Source organism: Emys orbicularis, chromosome 4 (assembly GCF_028017835.1).
Source record: "Emys orbicularis isolate rEmyOrb1 chromosome 4, rEmyOrb1.hap1, whole genome shotgun sequence".
NCBI lineage: Eukaryota > Metazoa > Chordata > Testudines > Emydidae > Emys > Emys orbicularis.
In genome coordinates, this window is record NC_088686.1 from 109,059,685 (window position 1) to 109,086,007 (window position 26,323).

General features: G+C 53.0%; 1 protein-coding gene across 1 annotated transcript in view; it reads left to right on the plus strand.

The window, feature by feature from the left end:
- The window catches only part of TESMIN (testis expressed metallothionein like protein), a 139,687-nt gene that overhangs the window by 92,473 nt on the left and 20,891 nt on the right, over positions 1–26,323 (plus strand). The window contains exons 10-12 of the mRNA XM_065403341.1: positions 14,316–14,453; positions 15,260–15,435; positions 17,036–17,229. Coding sequence (XP_065259413.1) covers positions 14,316–14,453; positions 15,260–15,435; positions 17,036–17,229 — 508 coding nt within the window. The remainder of the gene's footprint in view (positions 1–14,315; positions 14,454–15,259; positions 15,436–17,035; positions 17,230–26,323) is intronic.

Below are 26,323 nucleotides of genomic sequence, written 5' to 3' on the forward strand. Positions count from 1 at the left end.
ACCTTCAATGGGCAGATGCTGCTTAGCGCTGTCAGAGCAGCTTTTGCTGGGGGCTTCTCCCAGCACTTTCCAATAGTGGGAAAGTATGAAATCCCCATTTGACTGCTGGGGACAGAGCCAGAGAGGGGGGAACAATTTGCTCAAAGTCCCACAGGGAAAGGAAAACACCCAGCAGTGGAACCAACAGGAAACCCAGCAATGGAACTCAGGAGTCCTGACTCCCAATCCCCTGGTCCAGTCACTCCAGCGGAGCACACTCCCTCTCAAAGGCAGGGGGAGTGGACATGGGGGCCTGGTTGTAATTGCCAGCTGTGGGAGGGAGCGTGCAGCAGTGGTTAGCGAAGGGGCCTGGAAAGAAGGCCTGCTGGGTCCCATCCATACTTCTGACACTTGGTGTGACCCTGAGCCAGTAGCTTCCCCTCCCAGGCCTGTTTCTCATCAGTGGGGTTGGGGTCGCAGTCCCGACAGCCCAGGGGGGTCGGGAGGCTCCAGGAAGGTGTGTAAAGTGTTGGGATGTCGGAATTCCGGATGCGCTGTCACCACCCCACTAGGGCGGTGTTCTGCACCCCCTGCTGCTGGCCGAGTTTCTCCGTCCCTTGACAATAAGACAGACTCTTGTTTTCACAGCCAGCCGATCGCCCCGTGCCATCACCCTGCCTGCTTCCTGGGCAGGGTAACTCCTCAGCTCACCACCACCCTCTCCAGCCTGCCTTGGGCTTGGAGAGTGAGGAGAAGGGCGAGGGACGACCCTGAACATCCTCCATCCATCGCTCCGTCACCAGAGCAAGTGAGTGGCATTAGGGTTCCTCGGGGGCATCCCCCGTCTGTCTGGGGAGAGGCAGAAAGAGGGGGAGAGAATCTCTCCCAAAGGAGATTGGATTTGCAAACAGCCCCCAGGAACCCCTCGCTCTCAGACCGGGAAGGGGCTTCTCCAGAGCCGTCTCCAGTGTGTTTGGCAAAGTCCCAGCAATGGGGCTCCCAGCCCTTCCCTTGTGGGAGACTGTTCCCCAGGCTGAGTCTGTGAGCTGGGCCAGACCCAGTGAGCTGCTGAGCATGGAAATCAATGGGAACCGAGGGGGCCCTGGCCTTGCTATGCCTAGGGACTTTGAAGTGGGGAATGGTTTCCCAGGAGAAGTCCGGACTCCTGGGTTCAGGGCCGGCTTTAGCAAGTGCGGGGCCCGATTCCTGGGGCGGCACTTCGGATTGCCGGCTGGGGGAGGTGGCCCCGCGGGGCTGCCGCGCTCCGGATGGCGCTCTGGCCAGGAATGCAGGGCCATGGGGCTTGCCGCGGTCCGGCCGACGGTCCGGCCGGGGTCGTGGAGCTGCAGGGCTGCTGCGGTCCGGCTGGGGCTGCGGGGCCGCGGGGCTGGCCGGAGCTGGAGCCAGGGTCGCAGGGCCGTGGGGCAGCCACGCTCTGGCTGGAGCTCCAGCCAGGGTCGTGGAGCTGCCGTGGTCACGGGGTCACGGGGTCACAGGGCTGCCGCGCTCCGGCCTGGGTTGCGGGGCCACGGAGCTGCCACGCTCCGCCGGAGCTCCAGCCGGGAGAGCGGGGCCGCGGGGCTGCCGCGCTCCGGCCGGCGCTCTGGCCAGGGGAGTGGGGCTCCTGAAGATGACTGCCGCTGGAGTGAGTGCGCGGGGCCCTCTTATGCACGGGGCCCGATTCTGGGGAATCGGGCAAATCAACCTAAAGCCGGCCCTGCCTGGGTTCTGTTCCTTCTCTAGCCTGGGCGGGAGGTGGGGGGGTGTGAGTGTGGTCTGGGGTCGCAGGAGGGAGCTGCTTGTCCAAAGTGACCAGTTTCTTTGTGACTGACCCCAGTGTTCGAAAAGGACGAGACTCCCCAGTTCTTGCAGCCCCAGGGATGACGAGGGGGAGCGTTGAGGGGGAGCAGATCATGCAATGAACTCCTGCCAGTGGGGGTAGCTTGCCCTCCCTGCACCCCCGTGGGGGGAGCAGGAGCTGCTCTGGCTGGGGCAGGGATGGGGAGGGAGCAAACAGGCTGGTTAGTGAGAGGCTGCCTTGACCCCAGACTCACGCCTGCTCCCCGCTGGGTTCCAGGATGGCCAGGCTCCTGAGGATGTTCAGGAAGAAGGCTCTGCAGGTGGCCCCAGAGCCTGAGGGAAGCAGCCACCATCTTCCCCAGGAGCGAAGCGGCCCCTCCGTCCCCGCTGGCGGGGAAGAAGCTCCCGGCCGCGCCAGGAGGTGGAAGCGCCCAGCCTTCTGGCGGAGGAAACCCACTCCCGGCGCAGGCGCCGAGGTGGGAGCATCACCTCCCAGGCCAAAATGGAGCTGGGCCAGGCTGCGGCTGGGCAGGCAGGACCCAGCCCAGGGGCGGAACCGGGCAGGGTGGCTCTGGGGCTTGTTGTTGTGTGGGCAGCAGCGGCCCCAGGAGCCCAGCCCCAACTTCCAAGAGCGGGCATCGCCCTGCTCGGTCAGTGAGGACCTTCCAGCCTCCCCAGGGCAGGAGGTGGAGGATCCCTCTGCCAGCCCCAGCAGCTCGGGCCGCTCCCCATCCGACAGCAGCAGCGCTTGCGACTCGGACAGCACCCTGGCCGACGGACGCTTCTGCTTTCTTCCAGGTGAGGAGCCAGGCTGGGTTCAGGGAGGAGTGAGGAGGGGGCTGTGAACACCCTGGGCCCAGGCCCTCGAGCAGTGCTATGGGGGCGGGTCTCCAGCCAGGTGTCTGCCCTGAGCCATGTGAACCCCACTGACACTAGATGCTGCCATTTTGGTCCTTGGTGCTCCATTGGGCGAGGGTGGGGGGAGGCACCTCCAAGGGAGTCCAGGACAGTGGGGAGGGTCTCTTTGCTATGGGCTCCTGAAGGAGTTGGGGGCTGATGCCATCACTGAGGGGGGGAGTGTGGGGCCCAATCTGCCCTATGTCCCGGAGGTGGGAAGGGGACACATTGTCCCACCATGCCCCTGTCCTTCCCCCGAGTGGTAGCAGGAGTCACCCTGTCCCCTTCTCTCCCTGGTGCAGCGTCCGCCAGGGACTCCGAGGACGAGGAGGAGGAAGAAGAAGGGGTAGACTTGGTAACAGAGGAGGCTGCTCTCATGAACATCCGAGAGCAGCTCCATGCCCGAGAAAAGGTACAAACGTTCCCCAGCTGTGCTGGAACTGAGATTGTCCTGCTCCTTCCCAGCATCCTGACCCCCTGCAGAAGGTCTTGGCCCTAATGGGGACCTTTCTCCTTCATGATCTGGGACCCCCAAGATGGGGGTGTTTGTCACACACCAGCCGGGGTCTCCTCCCCCCACAGGCACTGTCCCAGTTCCTGACCCTGATTGGGGAGGAGTCGTGGGTGATTTGAACAATAGGCAGGTCCCCACTATCCCCCATTCAGGCCTAAGTCCTGCAGCTGGTGTGGCTGGGGCAGGGAGGTCCCTGGCTAACTGGCTTTCTCTCCCCTAACCCCACTTCTGGTGGGTGCAGGACGAGGCGCAGCAGCTCGAGTTCCTGCACGCCATCTACCCCGCGTGCCTCGCTGCCCAGGAGAGAGGGGACTACACATTGGAGCCACACTGCTCGAAGGCGGCTGTGGCGGAGAGGATTGTGGTGAGTGAGACACGGCGCCCGGGAGCTGGAGGGTGGACAGAGATATGGGAGGGGCAGGGGTCTCCCCGGGCCGATGGTTGGGGGATGGCTGGTGCTGGAGGGCAGCTGAGGGCAGGGATTGCTGGGGCTGAAGATTGGGGAGAGGAGACGGGAGAACTAGTGGGCAGGAATCGGAGGAGCGGGAGGCAGCTGGGGGGATCCTGCTGGCTGTGTAATCTCCTCCTTGGGGAGTGTCAGTGAGGCCCGAATCTCACACGCTCCTTTGTCTCCTTTGCGTCTCACAGGAGCTCATTGAGGAGCTTCCTCCTAACTCTCCACCCGGCGCCGTCCTGGCCAACTCCCTCTTTGCTGTGGCCAACCTCAGGTACCGAGACCCTCCCGCCCGGTTCCCCTAACCCCCGGTGCTGCTCACGCCCGTGGCTGGGAGTCACTGCCCCTCCCACTCCCAGGTCACCTCCCAAGAGTGGCTCCTCTGGTAGAGGTGGCAGGAAGGGTCACTCCCTCTCCTGGCTGCTCTGTTCTTTTCACTCCAGTCACTGGCTTTGGGGAGAGGCTGTCTCCCAGGATCAGATACAGGAGGGGCAGCAGGGTCCAGGGAACAGGCGCCATTCCTGCCCTGCCACTGTCGGTCTGGGAAACCTTCACCTTATCATTCCCTGGCTCGGTGCCTCAGTTTCCATTCTCGCCAGCCTCTGCCTATTTCCTGCAGTTTCACGTCCGTGTCGGTGCCAGTCCCACCCCCGCACTGCACAGTCTAATACCGGCTCCACTCTCTTGCCAGCACCATGACACCTGCCCTGGAGCCGGAGCTGGAGACCCACCTCCTCCAAGCCGCCCTGCACGCAGTCTTCACCCTGGGCACGCAGACGGACACCAATCAAGTCCAGGTAGATCAGCCAGCTGTTATCCTGCCCGAATCCTTGCTAATTGCCTGCAGTGGGATGTGAATGAGAGAGGCCAGGATATGTGTTTGGGGGTCTCACCAGTGCTTCCCAGAGACCCCTCTTCCCATCCTGTGGCAGGTGTAGCCCCAGTTTCCCTAACTCTGACCCATGGCTCTCCCTTGCTTTGCAGGATCTGCAGAGGGTCATACCAGACCTTCTGGACGCCATGCTGGGGAACCTGCTGGCAAAGACCCCAGACACTGACAAGCTCCACTACATCTTGGAGGTGAGCCCGATGAGGGGGTGGGGGCAATTTTACCTTAACTCTTAGATCCATTTTCCAGTCTGTCCTCCTAGCTGGGCCCCCAGTGGCCATCCTTGGTCAGGGCAGTCAGTGCAATGCAGGGTCAGGCCCTTCCTCCTTGAAGGACAGAGGAAGGAGCTGGGACTTTAAGCCAGAGCTCTGTCTGGTTCTGTTGAGCACTAACCACAGGGCCCCCAGCTGGCTTGGGGAGTGAGAGTCTGAACCCCTCCTGGGAGATCCAGAAGATGGTCCTCAGAGAACAGCCACAGCCTCGTTCCTAGAGAAACAGGAGGGCCCCAGAGAATCAGCCCTTGTCTGACGGGCCCCGAGATTCCTGGGGGGATTGTGCTCACACTCAGTCCCTTCACCCAGCCAAGGACTTGAGAGCCAGGGAGGGGGGAGGGGTCTGTCTCCTTCCTGGGGAGCTGTTCAGGAATCAGGAGTTCAGGGAGGATGGGACCAGCCCCGACACCGAGCATTGTCCCAATCTAGAGAGACAATGACAAGCTGTGACCTGCAGGATACAAGCATCGTCCTGGGGGCAAGGGTCCCCTTCTAAAGCTTTGCAGTCAATGAATCAGATATTCCACCCCCACCGCATGCAATGTTTCAGCCCCCTTGGGATGGGGGGGGGCCATTAGCACTACACATGCACCCCCCCCATCAATCCTGAGCTGCCTCCTTTCCCCACAGCACATTAACTACTGGACCGTGTCCAGGGTGCCACAAGAGAGAGCCAGGGCCATCAGGAGCAGCGCGGCCCTGCTCACGTCCGTCATCTCCCTCCCTGACTTTGACGTAAGTGGCCTCTGAGCCCAGCTTCCTGACTCCAGGCGTAGGGGGGCTGGCTCCAACGGGCTGGAGGATCTGCTGCTGCAGGGGCTGTGGGTTAGGAGTGTTCCTCTTGGGGAGGCAGAGTCAGAGCAGAGAATGAGCCTGGCTTGAGTCAAGTTCTTCTTGTCCTGGTTAAGTGGCGACTCTCGCTTTTAAGGGGAGCATGCTCCAGGTTCTTGCCTTCCTGTCATCCTGGAGCAGCTGGGGAAGCAAATCCTCATGGAGGGCCCTGCCCACATCCCTGTTCTCCGGGCTCCCTTGCGGGCAGAGATAATTAAGGATCCAGCTCTAGCTCCTATCCTCTAGCATCTCCTGCAGAGGGGCTGAGGGGAAGGAGAGTCCTGGCCAGGCGGGGACTGGGAGCTGACAGGAAAATGCTGATGGAGTCCCCTCTCCCTCTGCCTTCCATTAGAACTCAGCCGAATTCCCCAGGATGGGTCACCACGTGGCACAGCTGGCTCTGTTCGTCGGTGACCCAGACGAGGACATCAGCCGGCAGGCCAGGGAGGGGGTTTACCGGCTCTACCAGCTCCTGCTGCGCCAGAGGGGTAAGGAACCCGGCTGGGAACTGGCACCCGCTAGACGAGTGAGACTGGGACCCCAGCCAATTTCTCTCCGAGTGACCCCGGCTGGCGGATAAGTCTCTCTCTATCTCTTTCTGTGTTCTCCACCACCCCCGCAGTTCTGTTGGGCTCTGCCCACTGTGCAGCCACCAATGGGATTGGAAGGACACAAGCCCTGCAAGCAGAATGACAAATGTGTGTGTGTCTCTCTCTTTCCCAGACCTGAACATCCATGAGGTCGAAGACCTTTGGTGCTGGGACTGGCACCAGGACAGCAGGCTCCTCGGCTATAAGAACACAGCCAGGGTCGGGGAGGTAAGGACACTCTGCCAGGGCATGGCACAGCTCTGCAGGGCAGGTGGCTGCCTCCTGGAGCCATGCGACGGAGTTGCTGTTGTAGGCCAGGATTTGGAGCCTGGTTCGGGGCAATCTGCTGAAGCCTCACATCTGGTTGGTTTCAGGTTTTTTCCAAATTTTTCTCGGAGGGGCAGAGAAGATTCTTCCTGCAGACAGCAGTGCTGGCCATGCACGACCCCTGCTGCGTGTCAGCCAGGCTGGGCTGCTCCTTACTTACTCCCTCCTGGGGCAAGCCCAGCAGCTGATGGGGAACAAGGTGAGCAGCTGCATTAGACTCAGGAGATTGGGGCGGGGCCCAGGCCTCATTCCCATCCTCTGGCCATTCGCCGGCCTGGCAGCAAGGCGACTGGTGGGGAATGAGAGTGAGAGCAGGTGCTCCTGGGAAGGGAGATGAATTCACCTCCATGAGCAGGAGGGAGCCAGCTTGTCCCGGAGCAGCTCCAGCCCAGCTCTTTAGCAAGTCTAATGAATGACAAGCATTGCCTCAGCACGGACTTCTGTTCTTGGGAAGGGCAGCAGAGTCCTCTACGTGCCCTCTGCGAGCCTCTCCTGTCACCCGCGCCACCACCCAGAGTTGTTCCCGTCACTGGCAGCCCGGGAGGCCAAGGACTGAGGGGTGATGGCGACTGACCGGGCAGTTCTGAGGCACCTGGGCAGGGGAAGCTCATCCTGCTGCCGGCAGGGCTGGACTCGCTCTAGAGAGAACGGGAGGATTCACTTAGCAGGGGCTGCTGATCTGCCCCATTCACCAGGGCTGCCATTCTGCGGGGTCAGAGAACTTGAGCTGTGGATTGGAGGTGGGACAACTGTCAGGGGCACTGGGTGGGAGGTGGCAGGAGCTCCCCCTACAAGGAGGTTGTTGGCACTGGAGGACCCTAGAAAGGACAACAAGACTCCATTCTGGGTGTCAGGAGGGGGACTTCATCCCTCAGAGGTGCGCGGGTGCTGGGTGGAATTGCTGCTGGTCCCAGGTGCCCTTAATTCCCCCTGATTCCACGGGGGCGTCTGAGTCTCTGACAGGTCCTCGTTCCCTTGCAGCAGGAGGACGTCACGGCCAACATAATGAACCAACTTCACATCATCCGGCACTTGCGCCAAGTGCCGGAGGCGCTGCAGGAGTTCTGCCTCCAAGGCCACCAGCAACTCCTCCTCCCTCTAAACGGGGAGTGTAGTGAGACTGAGTGGCCTCCCTCCGAGCAGGAGAGCGAGGGCCCCTCTACACGCCCCTTGGAGGGCGGAGACTATATCGCCCCATCCCCCTCGCCTGTTGGCTGCCCACCGGGGCCTCTGGTGGACTCTGTTGCGACTGAGCGGCCTCCCTCCGAGCAGGAGAGCGAGGGACCCCCTACACGCCACTTGGAGGGCGGAGCCTATATCGCCCCGCCCCCCTCACCATAAGGACCGGGACGTGGCCGGAAACATAAAAGGCCGGCCCTGCACCACAGTTGGGGGACAACCTGCAACAGAGGAGGACACTTGGCCTGTTCTCCAGAGGCCCCTAACCCTAACCCTAACCCTAACCCCAGACATGGACGAGGACCGGCCCGGAGTACCCGCTGTGGTTTACCCCGAGGAGCCGGAAGAGGCCTGGAGGCCGCAGGTACCAAACCCCGGGGAGGCAGGAAGTAGCCCAGGGGCAGCCCGGGAGCTGCTGGCTGCAGGGCCCGGCGCGACTCAGTCGGCGTGTTGCGGCTGGATCCCCGCCGACGCAGGGGCAACCAATCCTGCCCCTGCCAGCGCCTTGGGCTGGGACGCGGGGGAGGAGGGTGGGCCCGCGTCCCCCTGCCACCCCACCCCGGGTGGCTGACCCCCTACATGGTGCAAGGAGGCTCTAGCCCAGGACAGGAACTGTTTGTTGGCTGGCCACCGGGGCCCCGCCCAGACTAGAGCCAGCCCTGTCAAGTCTGTCTGTTTGCTGGCTGCCAGGGTTCCACCCAGGCCAGGGCCCGCCCTGGAAGTCTGATTGTTTGTGGGGTGCTTGGGCCCCGCCCAGGCCTGAGCCACCCCTGATACACTGCGTTGAGGGGCTGACCACTTGAGCGACCTCAGCCCAGCAGCACCGGCTCTACCATTTTTGCCGCCCCAAGCAAAAAAAACAACAACAACGCTCGGACTGCCAAAGCGAGCAAAAAGAAAACCAAAAAAACCCCCAACCACTCGGACTGCCGCCACCCGAACTGCCGAAGCAGAAAAAAACACAACAACAACGCTCGGACTGCCGCCACCCGAACTGCCGAAGCAGAAAAAAACACAACAACGCTCGGACTGCCGCCACCCGAACTGCCGAAGTGCAAAAACCAAAAAAGTCGCCCGGCCTGTGCTGCCCCAAGAATGGACGGAATGCCGCCCCAGGCATGTGCTTCCTCCGCTGGTGCCTGGAGCCGGCCCCGCAGCCTGGTTGGGACAGCTGATCGCTGAGGGGGCTTGGCTTTAGCTGCTGGGCCTGTGAGCCTAGACCAGGGGTCTCAAACTCGGATGACCCCGAGGGCCGCATGAGGACCAGTTCATTGGCCCAATGGCCGCATCACTGACACCCCCCCCTCGCTGCCCCCAGCCCTGCCCCCAGAGGGGGCAGGAGGGGTGTGGCAGGGGCTCAGGGCGGGAGTTGAGGTGCAGGGGGCTCAGGGCAGGGAGTTGGAGGGGTGAGGCAGGGGGTGCAGTAGGGGGCTCTGGGCAGGGGGTGGGGTGCAGGAGGGAGTGTGGGGTGTGGCAGAGGGTTGGGGTTCAGACGGGGCTCAGGGCAGGAGGTTGGCTGCAGAAGGGGTGGGGGATGCAGCAGGGGGCTCAGGATAGGGAGTTGAGGTGCAGGAGGGAGTGTGGTGTGTGGCAGAGGGTTGGGGTTCAGATGGGGCTCAGGGCAGGAGGTTGGGGTGCAGAAGGGGTGGGGGATGCAGAAGGGGGCTCAGGATAGGAAGTTGGGGTGCAGGAAGGATGTGGGATGTGGCAGGAGGCTCAGGGCAGGGGGTTGGGGTGTGGGGTGCAGGAGGGAGTGTGAGGTATGGCAGAGGGTTGGGGTGCAGGCAGGGGGCTCATGGCAGGGGGTTGGGGTGCAGGCAGGAGGCTCAGGGCAGGGGGTTGGTGTGTGGGGTGCAGGAGGGAGTGCGAGGTGTGGCAGAGGTTGGGGTGCAGGCAGGGGGTTGGGGTGCAGGACGGCATTGGGCTCTGGCCCGGAGAAATAGCCCCGCAGGCCGCGTGTTTGAGACCCCTGGCCTAGACAGAGCACTCAGGTATTTCCATCAGCCTGCTCAATGGCAAATGCAGCCCCCCAAAGAAGTGAAGAAGAGTGGAAGTGAAAGAGTAAAGCTGGACCATCCGCTGAGCTGCTGCACCCAAGTGAGCAGAGCCGGGGAGAGAAGAGGGAGAACTCGAAGGTGGCTGGCGGCAGTAGGGAGGAGAAGCAGTTTGGGAGCCAGGAGAGGAGAAATAAATCGTTAATGACAAATGCTGCCGGCTCTCTCTTGTGTGGTGAAGGTTGAAAAGGGGTCTCGTTACTATCACGCTAACCTTTCACATAGCTGTGTATGATGGGGGGAGGGGGTCTATAAAGGTAAGAGGTCACTCTAGGGGCTTGAAGTCCCAGATTCTGGGACTATTGCCTCCTTCTACCAGCTGATCTCAACCCAGCAACTCCCTCAGGTGGTAGCAGTAGTGAGCTCTTGTCCTCCTTTTCCGGACTAGCCACCAGAAAAAGGACACGATCCATCTGGCCAAGGAAAGAGAGAGGCAGTGTTGCCTGTTAACATGGCTCTTGTGGGGGAGCACGGTAGGTTACTTTGGACTAGGTAGGAGCCACATGTCTCCAAACCTGCACCTCCCGAGGCTCCAGAGACTTCGCTCCCGATCCCAGAGCGTCCTCAGAGTCCTAAAGCGCCAGATGGAATCTGGCCTCTCCCCCCACCTCAGCAGTCCAGAAAATGTTATTTGTAGACATGTTCTGTGTCCTCTCCTGCCACACTCCCCTGTTGGTGACTAATGCAGTCACAGAGTCCAGGCTCGGATATTAGGGAACACTATTTCACTAGGAGGGTGGTGAAGCACTGGAATGGGTTACCTAAGGAGGTGGTGGAATCTCCATCCTTAGAGGTTTTTAAGGCCTGGCTTGACAAAGCTCTGGCTGGGATGATTTAGTTGGGATTGGTCCTGCTTTGAGCAGGGGGTTGGACTAAATGACCTCCTGAGGTCTCTTCCAACCCTGATATTCTATGATGTCTCTGTCCCTCTTTTATACTTTCTTTCAGTTGCTAGAAAGATCTTTGCTGTGTCATGGGGGTCAGGCAGTCCCATTGGTCAGGCAGTATCCCACTGACTAAGTGCCCTCTCCAAGGAGTCTCTCAGAGAGTGGATTCTTCCTGATGGGCCATCAACACCTTTCTGGCCCTCCTTTGTTTCTACTGTAAAGCTGGCTGTGGGCATCTCCCAACCTCACAACATATTTCAGAAACACACATAGAGCATAACTTCCCATACAATGACAGCACATCCAATCCAACAGGTTATGAATGTTCAACAGATCCAGACATTTTACATACCACCTCACAAGGCATGCATAATACAAAACATCTCATAATCATATCACAGGGGTGAATACTGTGTGCTACTGAGAGATACAGGGTTCCAGAGTGTCAGTGTATCATGGCCAATGGCAGTAAAAGCCCAAAGGAGATGCTCCCCTGGAACAGCCTTTGGTGACAGCAAGGTCCCCACTGAGAACTTCAGTGCGACTCTGCAGCTGTTACCCAGCTGTCCCACCCCAGCATCAGCTGCAACTCAGTGCTTTTTGGGTGGCTTCATGCTGGCTGCATGCCTAGACAGCAGATAAAATCTGCGAAATCTGGGACTAGGAAGGAATTTCCCCCAGGTCAGATTGGCAGAGACCTGGGAGGAGGGGTCGCCTTCCTCTGCAGCATGCGGCACAGGTCACTTGCAGGTTTAAACTAGTGTCAATGGTGGATTCTCTGTAACTTGAGGTCCTTAAACCACGACTGGAGGACTTCAGTAACTCAGCCAGAGGTTAGGGGTCTATTACAGCAGTGGGTGGTGAGGTTCTGTGGCCTTCAATGTACAGGAGGTCAGACTAGATGACCTTCTGACCTTAAAGTCTATGAGTCTTATTGAGTGGTTCACCCTTAATGTAAAGAACCAAAACCTGGGAAATACCAGACAGGAGAGCATCAAACAGGAGTAAAAAGCAGTAAAAATCCTCAGCAAAGAGCTCCAGGATACATAGCAGGGCTCATGTGGCAGTGAGTTCCAAAGACAAAAGGACCCATTCATAAGATCACGTTATCTGAAGAAGCCACCCTAGAGACAGCTGCATCTCAGCGCTGGGCGAGCCATCCCCATGTAGTATTGCTGTGCTGCTGTTCCTCAGCTGTCCCACCCCAGAGGTGACTGCATCTCAGCCCCAGGTGACCATTACCCAGCAGTGGAAAGAGTTGAATATTTGCTAAGGGTTTTTGTTTTCAGTTCTAAGAAATACCTCATTTCTGAGAAGAGGCAGTTGGGATGTCATTTCTGGACGGAGAGACAGTGGTAACATCCAGAAATTCACAAGGGGGTGTATCTCTGGCCAAACTGTCCCCCTCCCTCTTCCCCCCAAGTTGGTCACAGTTCCTGACACTTTCAGTGCCCTTTAAAGCACGTGCACTTCCAGACCCTGCTGCTCCGAAGAGCCCGTGGGGGGATCTGGGGAATGAAGATTCTCTGCACCCTCCAGTCTCTGTCACTTGCTTTTCCAGCCTGGCCCCACCTCTCCGGGCCTCTCTGTGCTCCCCTCCCACAGGCCCACAGCCTCCCACCCCCTCGCACTACCAATGTGAGAGCAGGGCCGCCCCACCCACCTTCAAACCCCCACCAGCTGGGCTGCTGGGAGGATGAGACACAGGGAGTTACGCTTTTGTTTCTCAGAAACAAAAAATTTTGCCCGGACAGAGAGAAGCGAAGATTTGGCCGGGTAAGAGCAGGGGACGGAGGGGGGAGGGCGTGTGGAGGGTGTTTGCCCCGAATCTAGCCCATCCCCCCCCAAGGAGCAGGATTGTCCCCCCCACTCTATCCCCCCCCACCAAGGGGCAGGATCGTCCCCTCTGCTCTATTCTCCCAGGTTGCAGGATTGTCCCCCGCAGTCTATTCCCCACCCATGGGGCAGGATCGTCCCTGCCTGTTCCCCATTTTTCACTTCAGTTTGCACAGTGAGTGAGCTTTAGCATTTCGTGATTGAATCATGTTATATTAAGATTATTTAAGAATAATGTGTTGTGTACCAGACTGATCCTAAGTGAGCCGGAGAGAGTAGGAGTCACTAGAGTTTACCATAAGAGGGAGAGCACATGGTACCCTTGGTGGAGCCCTGTCAGCTCAGAATTTTGAGTTATAGGAATTCCCACGTACCTTACACTAGATATCCAGACTCAGAGGTGTGGGTCTATTGCACATACCTCAGAGAATAAGAAGTACAGGTAAGTACTTTTTCTTTCATAAGCACAGTTGATCTTGTATTTTACATAAAGAAAATTTCTGTGCAGGGCCGGCTCTAGGCTTTTTGCCACCCCAAGCAAAAAAAATTTTGGCTACCCCCCACCCCAGCCCTGGGCTTCCCCCCCCCCCACCAGTGCCCTTCCTCATACCCTGCTGCCCCAGCCCCGGGCTCTCTCTTCCCCCCCCCCCACACCCCCTGCCGCCCCAGCCCTGGCCCCCCAAAACGTGACCTCCTCGTTCACCACAGCAATCCCCGTTTACACTTGCCATGGGGATCAAACCATTTCTCCTATTTTTATTTCACTTTAGTATAAATCTCACCCCCCTGTCCCCCGCAACCCCATCTTTAGTGCTCCAAATGCACATGGAAGGCATAGGGACTAACCCTCAAACCTTGTACCCGGAAAGGGGTGGGTCTCTAGTAAAGAGGGTTCAGGCAGAGGAGCAGGTGTGGGAGTGCTTGGGGGCTCTACACTGGCAGAGAAGCGGGGTGTGATGTACTCACGGATGAGGGTGAAGGAGGACAAAAGGTATCAGGAGGGTTGCGGGAGAAGAGGAGAAGGGGGAGGATACAAGGGGAGAGATGCGGGTGAAGGGAGAGTACAAGCGGAAGGGGTGCGGCGAAGGAGCGATGGGGGGAGGTACAAGTGGACGGGCTGCGAGCGGGATGGGGGGGTGCAAGGGCTGAGAGGGGCAGGCGCTGACAGCTGCTTCCCCAGCCCCGTGCAGGCAGAGCCGAGAGGACGGACACTGACCCCCAAGTGCCCGAGCCGCGGGGATCCCCTGGCGGGGCAGTATCCGCTGCCCTGCTCGGAACCGGGCTCTGCCTCTCCCCGCCCAGGGCAGGCAGTGCGGGGCTGAGGCGGGGGAGGTGCGTGGCGGGCTGGGTCCGGGGGCAGGAGGGGGCGGCGGCCAGGGCCAGTGCAAGGAAGTTTCGCACCCTAGGCGAAACTTCCACCTTGCGCCACCCCCCCCCAGCCCTGCGGCAGCTCCCCGCTCCACCCTGAGGCGCCCCCACCCGCAGCAGCTCCCCCCCCACCCTGAGGCGCCCCCTGCGGCAGCTCCCCCCCCGGGGAGCTGTGCGGCAGCTCCTCACCCCAGCTCACCTCTGCTCCGCCTCCTCCCCGAGCACGCCGCCCCCGTTCTAATTCTCCTCCCCTCCCAGGCTTGCGGCGCCAAACAGCTGATTGGCGCTGCCAGAAGCAAAAAAAAAAAAAAAAGGGGGGGGGGGGGCTGCAGTGCCGCCCCTTGGAAAGTGCCGCTCCAAGCACATGCTTGGAGCGCTGGTGCCTAGAGCCGGCCCTGTTTCTGTGAATGTCTCACATGCCAATGCTTTTTGTTCTAGGCTTGTCTTGATAGAAACGCAGAAGCTTTCCTACCAAAGATTGGGAAAGGGAAACTGGGGGATATTAAACCTCGCCACAACAAAGGATGTAATTGCAAGCGCTCAGGGTGCCTTAAGAATTATTGTGAGTGCTTTGAGGTTAGTCAAGTGAACTTTCCTAGCATTAATCATGTTCTTAATAGAAATGGATATGTTCTGATCCAGCTGTTTTTGCATAAATAATATTAGACACTAAAAATAAATATTTTTCTTTCCCCCCCTCAGATTGTTCATTCTAAATCTTATTCAACTTAGGGGGACAGATTCTTTTCCCTGATCGCTGTGGCTCACCAGCTAAGAATTTCCCCATGGGGGTGGAGGAGCTCTCAGCCAGCTCCTATGCCAGCTGCACTCCTTGCTCCAGTGTAGGGGATGGGGAAAGGCTGTGTTGCGAGGAGCAAAGCACAACTTTGCTCCACTAGTTCTCAGTTGTGTGGCTCCTTAAGGGGCTTGCCCCGCACCTGTTCCAAAAGTATTTGAAGACAGAGGAAAGTTTCCCATTGGACTTTTGGATCAGGCCCCAAGTGCAGATTTTTCCTGTCCATGTGGAATGGTGGCTCAGTTGCTTCTGTGACATTGCCCTCCCATCTGATCCAGCAAAGTCCTCCACATGTCTAGAGTCCATGCTGGGGGAGCTGAAGGAGACTAGGCAGGCTAGAGGGAAGGAGTGGGTGGGCCATGTGCAGGGTCGGAGGCATACACATTCCAATCATTCCCCTCTGTGGCCCCACAGAGAATACTTGCAAAAGCTGATAATAGCCCCTTGCTCTATTGACTTTTCTCTAGTCTCCCTCTGGGAGTCTCCAGGACTGGAACAGCCAGGATGAGTCTGTGGTAGCATGGCTCCAATGGATAGTCTTATGTATGTTTAGTAATTTATGATTTTGGTGTTTGTTGTTTTCCAGGCAAAAATTATGTGTTCCTCTATTTGCAAATGCATTGGTTGCAAAAATTATGAAGAAAGCCCAGATCGAAAAACACTAATGAACATGCCCAACTACACGGAGATTAGAAATAATGAAGAAAACATCCTTGTTTCAACATCTACATTTGAAATGTTATCAAAATCTAGAAGAGACAGGTGAATATTTGGCATTAACAAAATCAAGTCCATCTATCTGTCCAGCTATTTTAGATTTTTCTGAAGTGCCCATCACTGAGTTATCTAAAAAATAGTGACTAATATTGACTAATGGTTTGTATAACAGATATCTGTAGATCCACACATAATTTTGGATTTATAGGATTAGAAAGATCATTTAAGACAAACCATTTAGGAATACACTATGCATAGCTTAGGGTTTATAAATATTACACCTACTTACCGAACTGCAATTACTTTTTTACTGATTGAGGGCCAGATCCTGCCCCCCCTTCTCTCCTCCCCTGTCCCACTCACTTTCAGCATCCCTTCTCTCTTCATTTGTCTTTCGATTTAGCTAATCCCCTTTTAACAAAATCGTGGCCAAAGAATTTTTTTAAAATGGCATTTACAAAATGTTTGCAGGTGATCACATTGTTCACCCTGCTTGTATGTTATACCCCTCTCCCCTCTACCTGTTGTCTGTCTTGCCCATATAGATTGTAAGCTATGTGGGGCAGGAACTGTCTGCTACTCTTAACAGTGGCCAGCCCAACAGGGCCCCATCCTAGGGACCATCCTAATAAACATAATAAAAATTAATAAGGATCCAAAGCCCATTGAAATCTATAGGAGTCTCTCCATTGACTTCAATGGACTTTGCATCAGGCCCAGAAGCTTCTATGCAGGATGAATTTTTCATTGCATCAACCACTGCTTTTTGTTTTTTAACCTTCATATACACCTCTACCCCAATATAACGCGACCCAATATAACACGAATTCGGATATAACGCGGTAAAGTAGTGCTCCGGGGGGGCAGGGCTACACACTCCGGCGGATCAAAGCAAGTTCGATATAATGCAGTTTCACCTAGGGTGACCAGATGTCCCGATTTTATAGGGACAGTCCTGATATTTGGGGCTTTTTCTTATATAGGCTCCTATTACCCCCCACCCCCGTCCCGATTTTTCACACTTACTGTCTGGTCACCCTAGTTTCACCTATAACGCGGTAAGATTTTTTGGCTCCCGAGGACAGCGTTATATCGGGGTAGAGGTGTGTATATATATATATATATATTTTTAATTGTATTATTAATTCTGGTTTAAAAACTGACTGGTGACTTATTTTGATTAATTTAAATAGTTTTTGTAGGCTTGCTGTTTGTGCATGTGCTTGTGAGGTTGGTTAATTAGTTAGTTAGTACTAAGTCCTGCCATTACTTGCTTGAGTCATGCTGCGGGGGGAGTGGAATGATGGCAACCATATGGTGGTTACAAGAGTCATCCTGTTGACTTGAAGCAAGATGGCTGTGTGTGCCAGGAGAGGACACTCACTGCCTTTTCCTTAAAAATTAGCAGAATATGTTTCCAGCTAATGTGTGTTGCTTCCTGCAACATATACCATGGTGCCTGACTAGGCCTCTTAAATGGTAGACCATCTTCCTTGACTGCAAAGGTGGGAATCTGACTGTTTCTTTCATGTGACTCAGCTCTATGTATTTTCAGTTTCAGTAAGTTTAGTAGAGTGTAATTTGTCTTTCGCATATTGAGTGTTTACTATTCAAATAGTTTATATTGTTGTTTTTTTCCTGACAGGCAACCTACTACATGTATATCCTGGGAAGTGGTTGAAGCAACATGTGCTTGTCTCCTGGCACAAGCTGAAGAGGCAGAAAAAGAAACTTACTCTGTTTGTCTAGCAGAGCAAATGATCTTGGAAGAGTTTGGGAGATGCTTGTCACAGATTCTGCATTCAGAATTTAAGTCCAAAGGGCTGACAGTTGAGCAATGTACAATGTATTCTAAAACTAATGAGTGTTCACTTTATTGAGCATCACTCTAGTCTGAGTACTATTATTACTCAGTGGCCTGATTTTGATCTCACACTGGCTTAACTTCATTGACTTTAACTCAGTTGATTCTGAATTACAGTGATTTAAGTGAGATCAGAATCAGGACCAAAACATTTAAGAGTCACCTAGAATATTTTATTTATGTTAAAGGATTTTCCATAAAACAACATCATTGCTTTGGGCCAAATTCTGAAGTCTTTACCCAAACAAAACTGCCATTGAAATCCAAATAATTTACATGGTTTTGAGAGGAGTTTACCTAAATAAGGTATTTAAATCAATGATTTTAGGATTAGGCCCCAAAAGAGGCCTGATTTAGGATTAGGATTAGGCCCCTTTTAGTACTATGAAAGCACTTAGTAAAATCAGAAGAGTAGAGAGCTACCTTATAACTTGTAATATACATCTTTTAGTGTTTTCTCCACTTTTCCAGTTTGGGGGAAAAATTAAATATTAAAACCAAGATTTTTAGATATAGCCTTCATTTTTGCAGTTGCAATTTTGCTCCCACAAATCTGGTAGTTAGATGTGAATGATTGATATTTATATGTGCAGTTCACTACAGCTGCCCAAAAACGCCTGCAGATATGGAGATTGGATGGAGGCGCAGCTGAAAACTAGGGCCTCAAAGTTTTCTCTAGACCTATCTCCACACCTGCTCTTCCAATTACAGTGAGTAGAGCTGCACTACTTTAAAAAAGATTAAACAGTCACTGCCCATTTTTGTGGGAGTTTTGTGAATATTTGGTTTTGGTACATATATACTGTACCTGTCAATATTCAATCTACCTGCAGATAACTGTATTTTGAAGGTGTTCACATTTTTGCATCCTCACTTAGATCCACCTTTATTCACACAATAAATATTTAATCTATTTATTTCCAAGTTTTATATGTTATCACAAATACTAATGTTCTAAAAACCCTTCCACACTGCTCTATACTGGAGTTTGATATGACAGAGCAGTGTTTTTATTTCATTTGTTTTTTCCTGTTTCTCATAGTATTCTTCCACTATGTCCCTGGTCCAGCAAAGCGTTTAAATATGGGCTTAAATTTAATCACCTGGGTAATCCCATCACCTTCAACAAGGACTATTCACGTGAATAAAATTAAGCAAGTTAAGTGCTTTGCTGGATGGTAGCCTAAATCTTCTTTCCAATGTCATTGTTTTTATTTAATATAACTTTGTTGTGAACCATATGTATAAAAAAGCAAATAAAGCATAAGAGATATTGTATGCTTCAGAACTTATTTTTGACAATCAGTATCTTATACTGCTTATAGGTAATTTACATGCTACAGCATTCTGTATTTTGAGCAATTTCTAGAATCAGTGTTTGAAATTAACATCTTAATAGCTTAATTTATCACAGGGTTTGTCTACACAGCTTGATAGTGCATGCTAGAGGGTTGTGAATTCTAAAGCACACCGCATGCTGCACACTAAGTGGCCCACGTAGACCCTGCTGGTCAGAGGTGAAAGTAAGCCGGTACGCCCCGGTACAGCGTACCAGCAAGAGCTGGTGCGCTGTACCGGGGCGGATTGGCTTCCCCTGGTGGCAATTTAAAGGGCCTGGGGCTCCCAGCAGTGGCTGGAGCCCCAGGCCCTTTAAATTGACGCCGGAGCCCTGCTGCCGGAGCCCTGGGAAGGAGGCGGCGGGGCTCGGGTGGCGATTTAAAGGGTCCGGGGTTCCAGCAGCCGCTACCCGCCCTGGCCTTTAAAATAGCCGCTGGAGCCCCGCCGCCGCCTCCCCAGGTCTCCGGGGATGATTTAAAGGGCCCGGGGCAGTAGCGGCTACCAGAGCCCCGGACCCTTTAAATCATCCCCGGAGCCCTGGGGAAGCGGCGGCGGGGCTTGGGCGGCAATTTAAAGGGCCTGGGCGCCTGCTGCAGGTACCGTCCCGGGCCCTTTAAATCGTCCCCGGAGCCCTGGGGTAGCGGCGGGGCTCCGGCAGCTATTTAAAGGGTCCAGGGCTCCGGCAGCCGCTACCGCCCCGGCCCTTAAAATAGCTGCCGGAGCCCCGGTGCCACCTCCCCAGGGCTCCAGCAGCAGGGCTCTGGGGACGATTTAAAGGGTTCAGGGCTCCGGTAGCCGCTACCACCCCGGGCCCTTTAAATCGTCCCCGGAGCCTGCCGGAGCCCTGGGGTAGCGGCGGTGGGGCTCCGGCAGCGATTTAAAGGGCCCAGGGCTCCCACTGCCACTACCCTCTGGGGCCCTTTAAATCGTCCCCCGAGTCCCGCTGCTGGAGCCCTGGGGTAGCGGCGGCAGGGCTCTGGCGGTGATTTAAAGGGCCAGGGGCTCGGCTGCTACTACTGCAGCGGAGCCCCGGTCCCTTTAAAGCTCCACCAGAGGTCGGGGCCTGGGGGTAGCAGCGGCAGCCGGGAGCCCCCTCCGATGGTGATTTAAAGTGCCCGGGGCTCCAAAGGCCCCGCCTCTTCTGGTGGAGGCCACGCCTCTTCCAGTTGAGGCCCTGCCCCCTCCTAAGGACTCCGGGGTACCGGTAAGTCCTTTAAGTTACTTTCACCCCTGCTGCTGGTGTACACTACATGTTCCCTACTGCGCAGTAACATAGTTACTGATTCAACAGCACTACAGGAACATGCACTAGGGAGCATTTAGTGTGCGCTACCAGGGTCTAGAGAGGCCAGTTAGTACACAGCATGTTGGTGCTCTTTAAAATTCACACCTCTTTAGTGGGCATTGCTACACCATGTAGACAAACCCTCTGAAGCAAAAATTCTTCAATAAGACTTTCTCAGGATGTCTGTTTTTGCATCATATCCAGTTGCACTGCACTAATAGGATATTTCAGTTCAGTATTGTACAGCAGAGTTCCAATCCATCCTTTATCAATCTATATACAGATACTGTATATTGAGCCTAATTCTCCTCTCACATACATCAATGTAACCCCACTGACTCCAATGGATTTACACTGGTGAATCTGAGAACAGAATTTCACCTATTTTATTTAGACATAAAGCATTTAAATTAGATAATCAGAGGGGAATAGTCTTATCAAATCATGCAAATATTTAAAATGTGCAAATATTTAGAGTTTTGAAATATCAGCAATTATACTAGCAAAATGAAAACGACAGTAATTAATAAACTTAATTTCATAAGCTGATCATCAGCTGAGGACATGAAGGGATTCCCTCTATGGTATAGTATTGCACCATTATTATTATTGTTGTTGTTTATTTATTATTAAGCTTCAACAACATGGGGATTTTACACTTTCTTCTGAAACTTATAGTGTTGGCAACTGCAGAGAAAAGGTACCAGACTAGTTGAACCTTTGGCCTGGTCTGACAATTTCTCTTACTATAATATCTTTCTTCCTGTCTGCAGTCTTTCCTTATTCAGAAAGTTAAGCAGACTTCTCAATGCATTTTGGTATTTAACATTGAATATCATGTGTTTCAAATAAATGCTGAAACCTCATTTTCACGAAAACCACACAAATATCCAAACACAATGCATTCCTATGACAAACATTGTGTTGAGTCCACTCCTCACAAAAATAACAGAGGTGGGGGACTTTCCCTCCCTCTGCTCTGAACTTTAAATTACATTTGAAAAGGACATTATAATTTACTGTTTAAATGTTCATATCATCATAATTTAAGTGTATTTCCTGAATCATTTATTCATGATCCTGCACATAATTTATTTTTAAAACTCTGAATGTCTTTTATTTAATTCCTCTCTCTGTCTCCCTCATATAGATGTTGATCTGATGGAGTTTCTTTTTATGCTATGCAATGTTCAGTTTAATTTCCTTAAATTACAGCAGGCCCAGTTGCTGCCATTTTTCAGTAAAATAAATTCTGTTCTTCTGAATGATTAGTGGGATTAAGAATGGCACTAATTAGAATGCAGGCTATATCTGCATTACACGGTATTTTACATTGGAGAGAGATGGTCTTATGTCTAAGGCACTGAACTGGAGGTACTGAACTCAGGAAACCTGGGTTCAATTCCCAGTTCTGCCACACCCTTCTTGTGTGGCCTTATTAATCTTTCTGGCGGGGGGGTTAAGGAGGCACCTTACACGTTCCACTGCTCGGGCACTCGGTCCTCACCCCAACGGCCAATTGCCACATCTCGCTGCGGGGCTCTGCTCTGGCCCGCGCCACCAGCCTCCCTGCTGGCCACTTGCTGCGCCTCTCCACCAGCCACCCAGCTGGCCACTCACCAAGATGTCTTCAGGGCCCCCCACTTAACACAGCTCTCAGGGATTTCAGCTGTTAGTGGGGGAGCCTCACTATTGGTGCACACTGGGCAGTCTGTTGCAATAGAGACACTGTCCCAAAGTAGCTCTGCAGCATGTAATAAGACTCTCAATTGAATCTAAATTAGCTCTTTTATTATACCATGGAGAAAGAAAGGGTCAAATGGTGTCTAGAGCCCTTAAACAGGGCCCACACCACCAAGTACCTGTACCCCACCCTCTCTCAACTCACTGGGCTTTGGAACCCATGTTCCCTGCCTAGCAAGTGCCGTTCAGTTGAGGATGAGTCCCTCCATTGGGGTATGCCAGGTGCAGTTCTGTTGCCCTCGGTTCACACAACAAGGATAGCAACCCTTTATTACTCCTGCCCCAATAACAATGAGACTGGGGATCCAACATTAGCCACAAGTGATCATTTGGGCAAGCAATCCCATCATGCTGAGCACCTAGGCAAGGTGGGTGTGCCCATGCAAATGAGATCAGCTCCTGAAGTCTTTTTCCACACAGCTCACCACTAGATGTCGGGGAGAGCTCATTCAGACTCTGCTTACATCCTCCCCCCAGCCGAGAATTTGTCGTCCCGACAAATCACACTCCATATTATGCCAAATTCATTAGTTTCACCCAAAGGGCCTCAGGAAACCCACTATGGCTTCCACAAGCCTGTGAACTAAGTGTATTGATTCTTCACTAGCCACCCCAGGTGCATCATGAGTTAACCGGCTTACTGGCCTTATAACCCTGTCTCATCTATAGAGAGTGGGCATTGCAGGAGCAGGGGGGGACATCTTCTTGGGCAAGGGATGGTGAGGGTTCTTTTGAGGATCCCTCGGCTACTGGCACAGGCCTTTGCATCTCTGATTCTAGTAGTGGAAGGTCCAAGGCATCCAGGACACCTTCCACCTGTATGTCTCCACTGTCCAATAACCTAGATGTGTCATCGCAGGGCGGTCTCATTGGTGGCATGGGTGTGTCAGCAACGGGCCTAAATACTTCCGCCATGGGGTTTAGGGCTGAAGAAGTGGCGCTGTCCCTCAGTTCAGCTGATCGAGACCAAAATCTCGTCTCCATTCTAGGATACACTATGGTAGTGTTTTCCTCTTCAGACTCACTCTCAAGTGTGCTGAGTAGGGATAGGTTAGCCACAGGGGGCCCGCTGTCCATGTTGGATGATGGTCTAGCACATTTGTTCTGCCCAGTTGCCATGTTGTGATCCTCTTCGTAAGGGGCGCCTACCAACTACCCCACAGGGAGTAAAAGGTTTCTATGTACTGTCTTTATTTGCCCTGGCCCCACTTCAGATTTAATCTTATAGACCGGCAGATCTCCCAGTTTTTCCACCACCAGGTAAGGTATTGCCTTCCATCTGTCGGCTACCTTGTGTTTGCCAGCAGCACCCAAATTTGGCAGCAGAACTCTATCCCCTGGCTGGAGCTCCTGCGAACACACCCTAGCAGCATACCGATGCTTGTTATGGTCTGAGTTTTTCCGAGCTGCAGACGTAGCTACGCAATAAGCATCCCACAGCTTTTCTCTTAGTTGGGATACATATTGCTGATGAGTCTCATAGCTGTCTACATCCTGATATGCCAAAGCACAAGTCTATGGGTAATCTTGGTTCTTGCCCAAACATCAAGAGATATGGGGTGACTCCTGTAGCATCATTCTTTGTGGCGTTGTAGGCATGCATCAAAAACGCAACATGCTGGCTCTAGGTTGCCTTCTGCTGTGGCCGTAAAGTCCCCAACATATCTAACAGACTTCGATTAAACCTCTCTGGCTGAGGATGACCTTGCGGATGATAAGGCATTGTCCTAGACTTTTTAATTCCTGTTATCCTCAGCACCTCCTTCCGAAGGTGACTCTCAAAGTCCTGCCCTTGGTCGGAGTATATCCGAGCTGGGAACCCATACACTGAAAAATATTTCTCCCACAGCACTCGAGCGACGGTGGTGGCCCTCTGGTCACGTGTAGGATATGCCTGTGCATAATGTGTAAAATGGTCAGTCATTACTAAAATATTCCTGACATTCCTCTTGTCCACTTCTAAAGACAAGAAGTCAATGCATACCAGCTCCAAAGGTTTGCTGCTGGTGATATTCTTCAGATATGCAGTTCTAGTGGGCAGTTTTTTCCATTGAACACCTGAGTGCACGTCTCACATTTCCTATGAACATCTTCCGCCATCCGGGGCCAATAGAACCTACTACAAATAAGTTCCAGGGTTCTCTCCATTCCTAAATGTCCAAAGTCATCATGCAGTGCCCTCATGGCCAGGGCTCTGTACTCTTTTGGTAGCACTAGTTGTGTTCATTGTTGTTCTAAAGGGCCAGTGGTAATTCGATGCAGCACTCGCTGAATCAGTTTTAGTTGGTTCCATTCTCTCAATAGTAGTTTACCCTCAGGGTTAAGTGGGATAATCGCAGTGGGACTTTGCCCCTCCCTTTTGGCAAGTAGTGTATCACAAATTTCAATATCTTGCAGCTGGGCTTCTTGCCAGTCAGCTGCATTGAGCATGGGCAATGGAGATTGGTCCAACACAATATAATTCACTGAGGCAGATGGCATGCTTTCAGGGGGCAGACCTAGAGCTTCTGCAACACACCCATGAAGACTCATGGGCCTCTGGCTCTCGACGACCCACATGGCTCTTCTTCAGCTGACTGCTCTACCATCACTAATGCCCCTTTCACATTTCTCATCCCACCGTGGTCCAAATGGTTCTAAGGGGCCATAATGTCTCTGCTCGGGAGCCTTTGGAGACCTCCCCTTATTCTTGTTCTTGCTGGATTTGTTCTTAGATTTGTTCTTGCTGGACTGGTACCCACGGTTAAGATCATTCAGGGGTTTTACAATGGTAGCATAGTTCTTTACAAATCTGCGATGGCAGCCACTAAATCTAAGAAAGGTCTTGAGTCCTCTGTAATTACTTGGATGTGACCATGTAGTGAGGGCATCTATTTTGTCAGGATCAGTACTCACATCCTCTTGAGACACAATGTGACCCATGTACTTCATTGAGGTTCAGCAGAACTGGCATTTGTCAATTGAAAGCTTCAACCCATAGGCTTCCAACCGATCTAGAACTTTAAGAAGTCTTTCTTCATGCTCCTCCAAGGTTCTTCCAAATACAATCAGGTCATCCAAATAAACTAACACTTGCAGTAAATTCATGTCTCCCACAACTTTCTTCATAAGACGCTAAAACTTAGCAGGTACTCCAGAAATCCTGATTGGTAGCAGTCTGGAGTAGCCACCTTCCACGGTGCAATTGCCACATGCTTCTCCAATGACAGGGCAGCTCTCATTCTCGTGTCCTTGCGCCACAGTGCTGGGGCGAGCTCATCACACAGTCCCATGAATGTGGCTTTCCTCATGTGAAAGTTCTGCAGCCATTGCTCGTCATCCCAGACGTGCATGACAATATGATCCCACCACTCAGTGCTTGTTTCCCAAGCCCAAAAGCAGCGTTCCACTGTGGTCAGCACCTTCGTGAATGTCACAAGCAATCTTGTGTTGTAGCTACTACACATGGTGAAATCAATGTTGAACTCCTCTTGCCTTTGTAGTTTAAGGAGTAACTCCACTGCCACTCGTGACGTGTTAATAAGAGCAAGCAGCATATTGGTCAACAGTCATCCATTCCTTCAGACCGAGGAGGCAGAGCACACAGTACACAAACCGTTGAAAGATGGCACCAAATGCGGATGGAAACACAGGGATTGCTGGGATGCGAAGCAATGCATCACGGGGCATTGGGACAGGACCCAGGATGCCCCACGACCCCCTCCGCCTTCCCACAACTCTTAGCGGCAGAAGAGGAAGAGATGTTCTGAGGGATAGCTGCCCAGAGTGCACCGCTCCGAATACCGATGCAAGTGCCACAAGTGTGAACAGGCTATTGCGCAGGCAGCTGACAGTGTGAACACACAACAGCAGTTTCCCCTCAATGCTCTCTGAGCGGCGCTGTAACTGCCGGTGCTGTAACTCTGCCAGTGTAGACATACCCTATATGTATGTGCCTAGCACAACAGGGCCCCAATCCTGGTTTGGGCCTCCAAGCACTACTGTAATACAAATAATAGTAATACTATTAAGATATTAGGCCCAGGAAGAGGCGTGTAGGGAACTTGCAAAACCAAAAAACAGTCCTCTGAGCATACCACAAAATAATGCTTTCATAAATCTTAATTATAATGTGGATATTTGGCATTCAGTATTATCCACTTCAGAGACAAATATGACTCAGTATTAAATTACTACAATCTGTGCTGATGTACAAATAACCCTGACACTATCTCTTTGTGAGCCATTTTTGTTAGAGTAATTGCATTAGTAATAGCCGATTACACAGCAATCTTATGTTCCCACAAAATTAAGGTAATTACTGTAACTGGAAACACATCCCCCGTATTCCATCCTAACAAGGAAACTGGTTAGAGGCAATGTAATGTTTCAGTGTCTATAAAAGAGATTCAGTAAGGTGTAATTATATTATTGGAAGTGGGGAGGGGAAAGTCTTTACATTTGGAAAGAGCATGGAAACAAAATTACAGTTGGGGATACAAATGTCTGTTCTGAATGCATGCAGAACAGGAGGCATTTATATTTAGGTGCTTTTCTCCAACAATATAGAGGAAACGTCTTGGGAACATGTGAATGGAGTTCTGTATTTTGAAAGAGGTAGATGTATGTGTTTGAAATAGATTTATTGTGACTTACATAAATGTACATTCTTCTCTGAACTGAATTACCCAGAGCACAGAGAATCTTGGGTTCATTTATTTTAA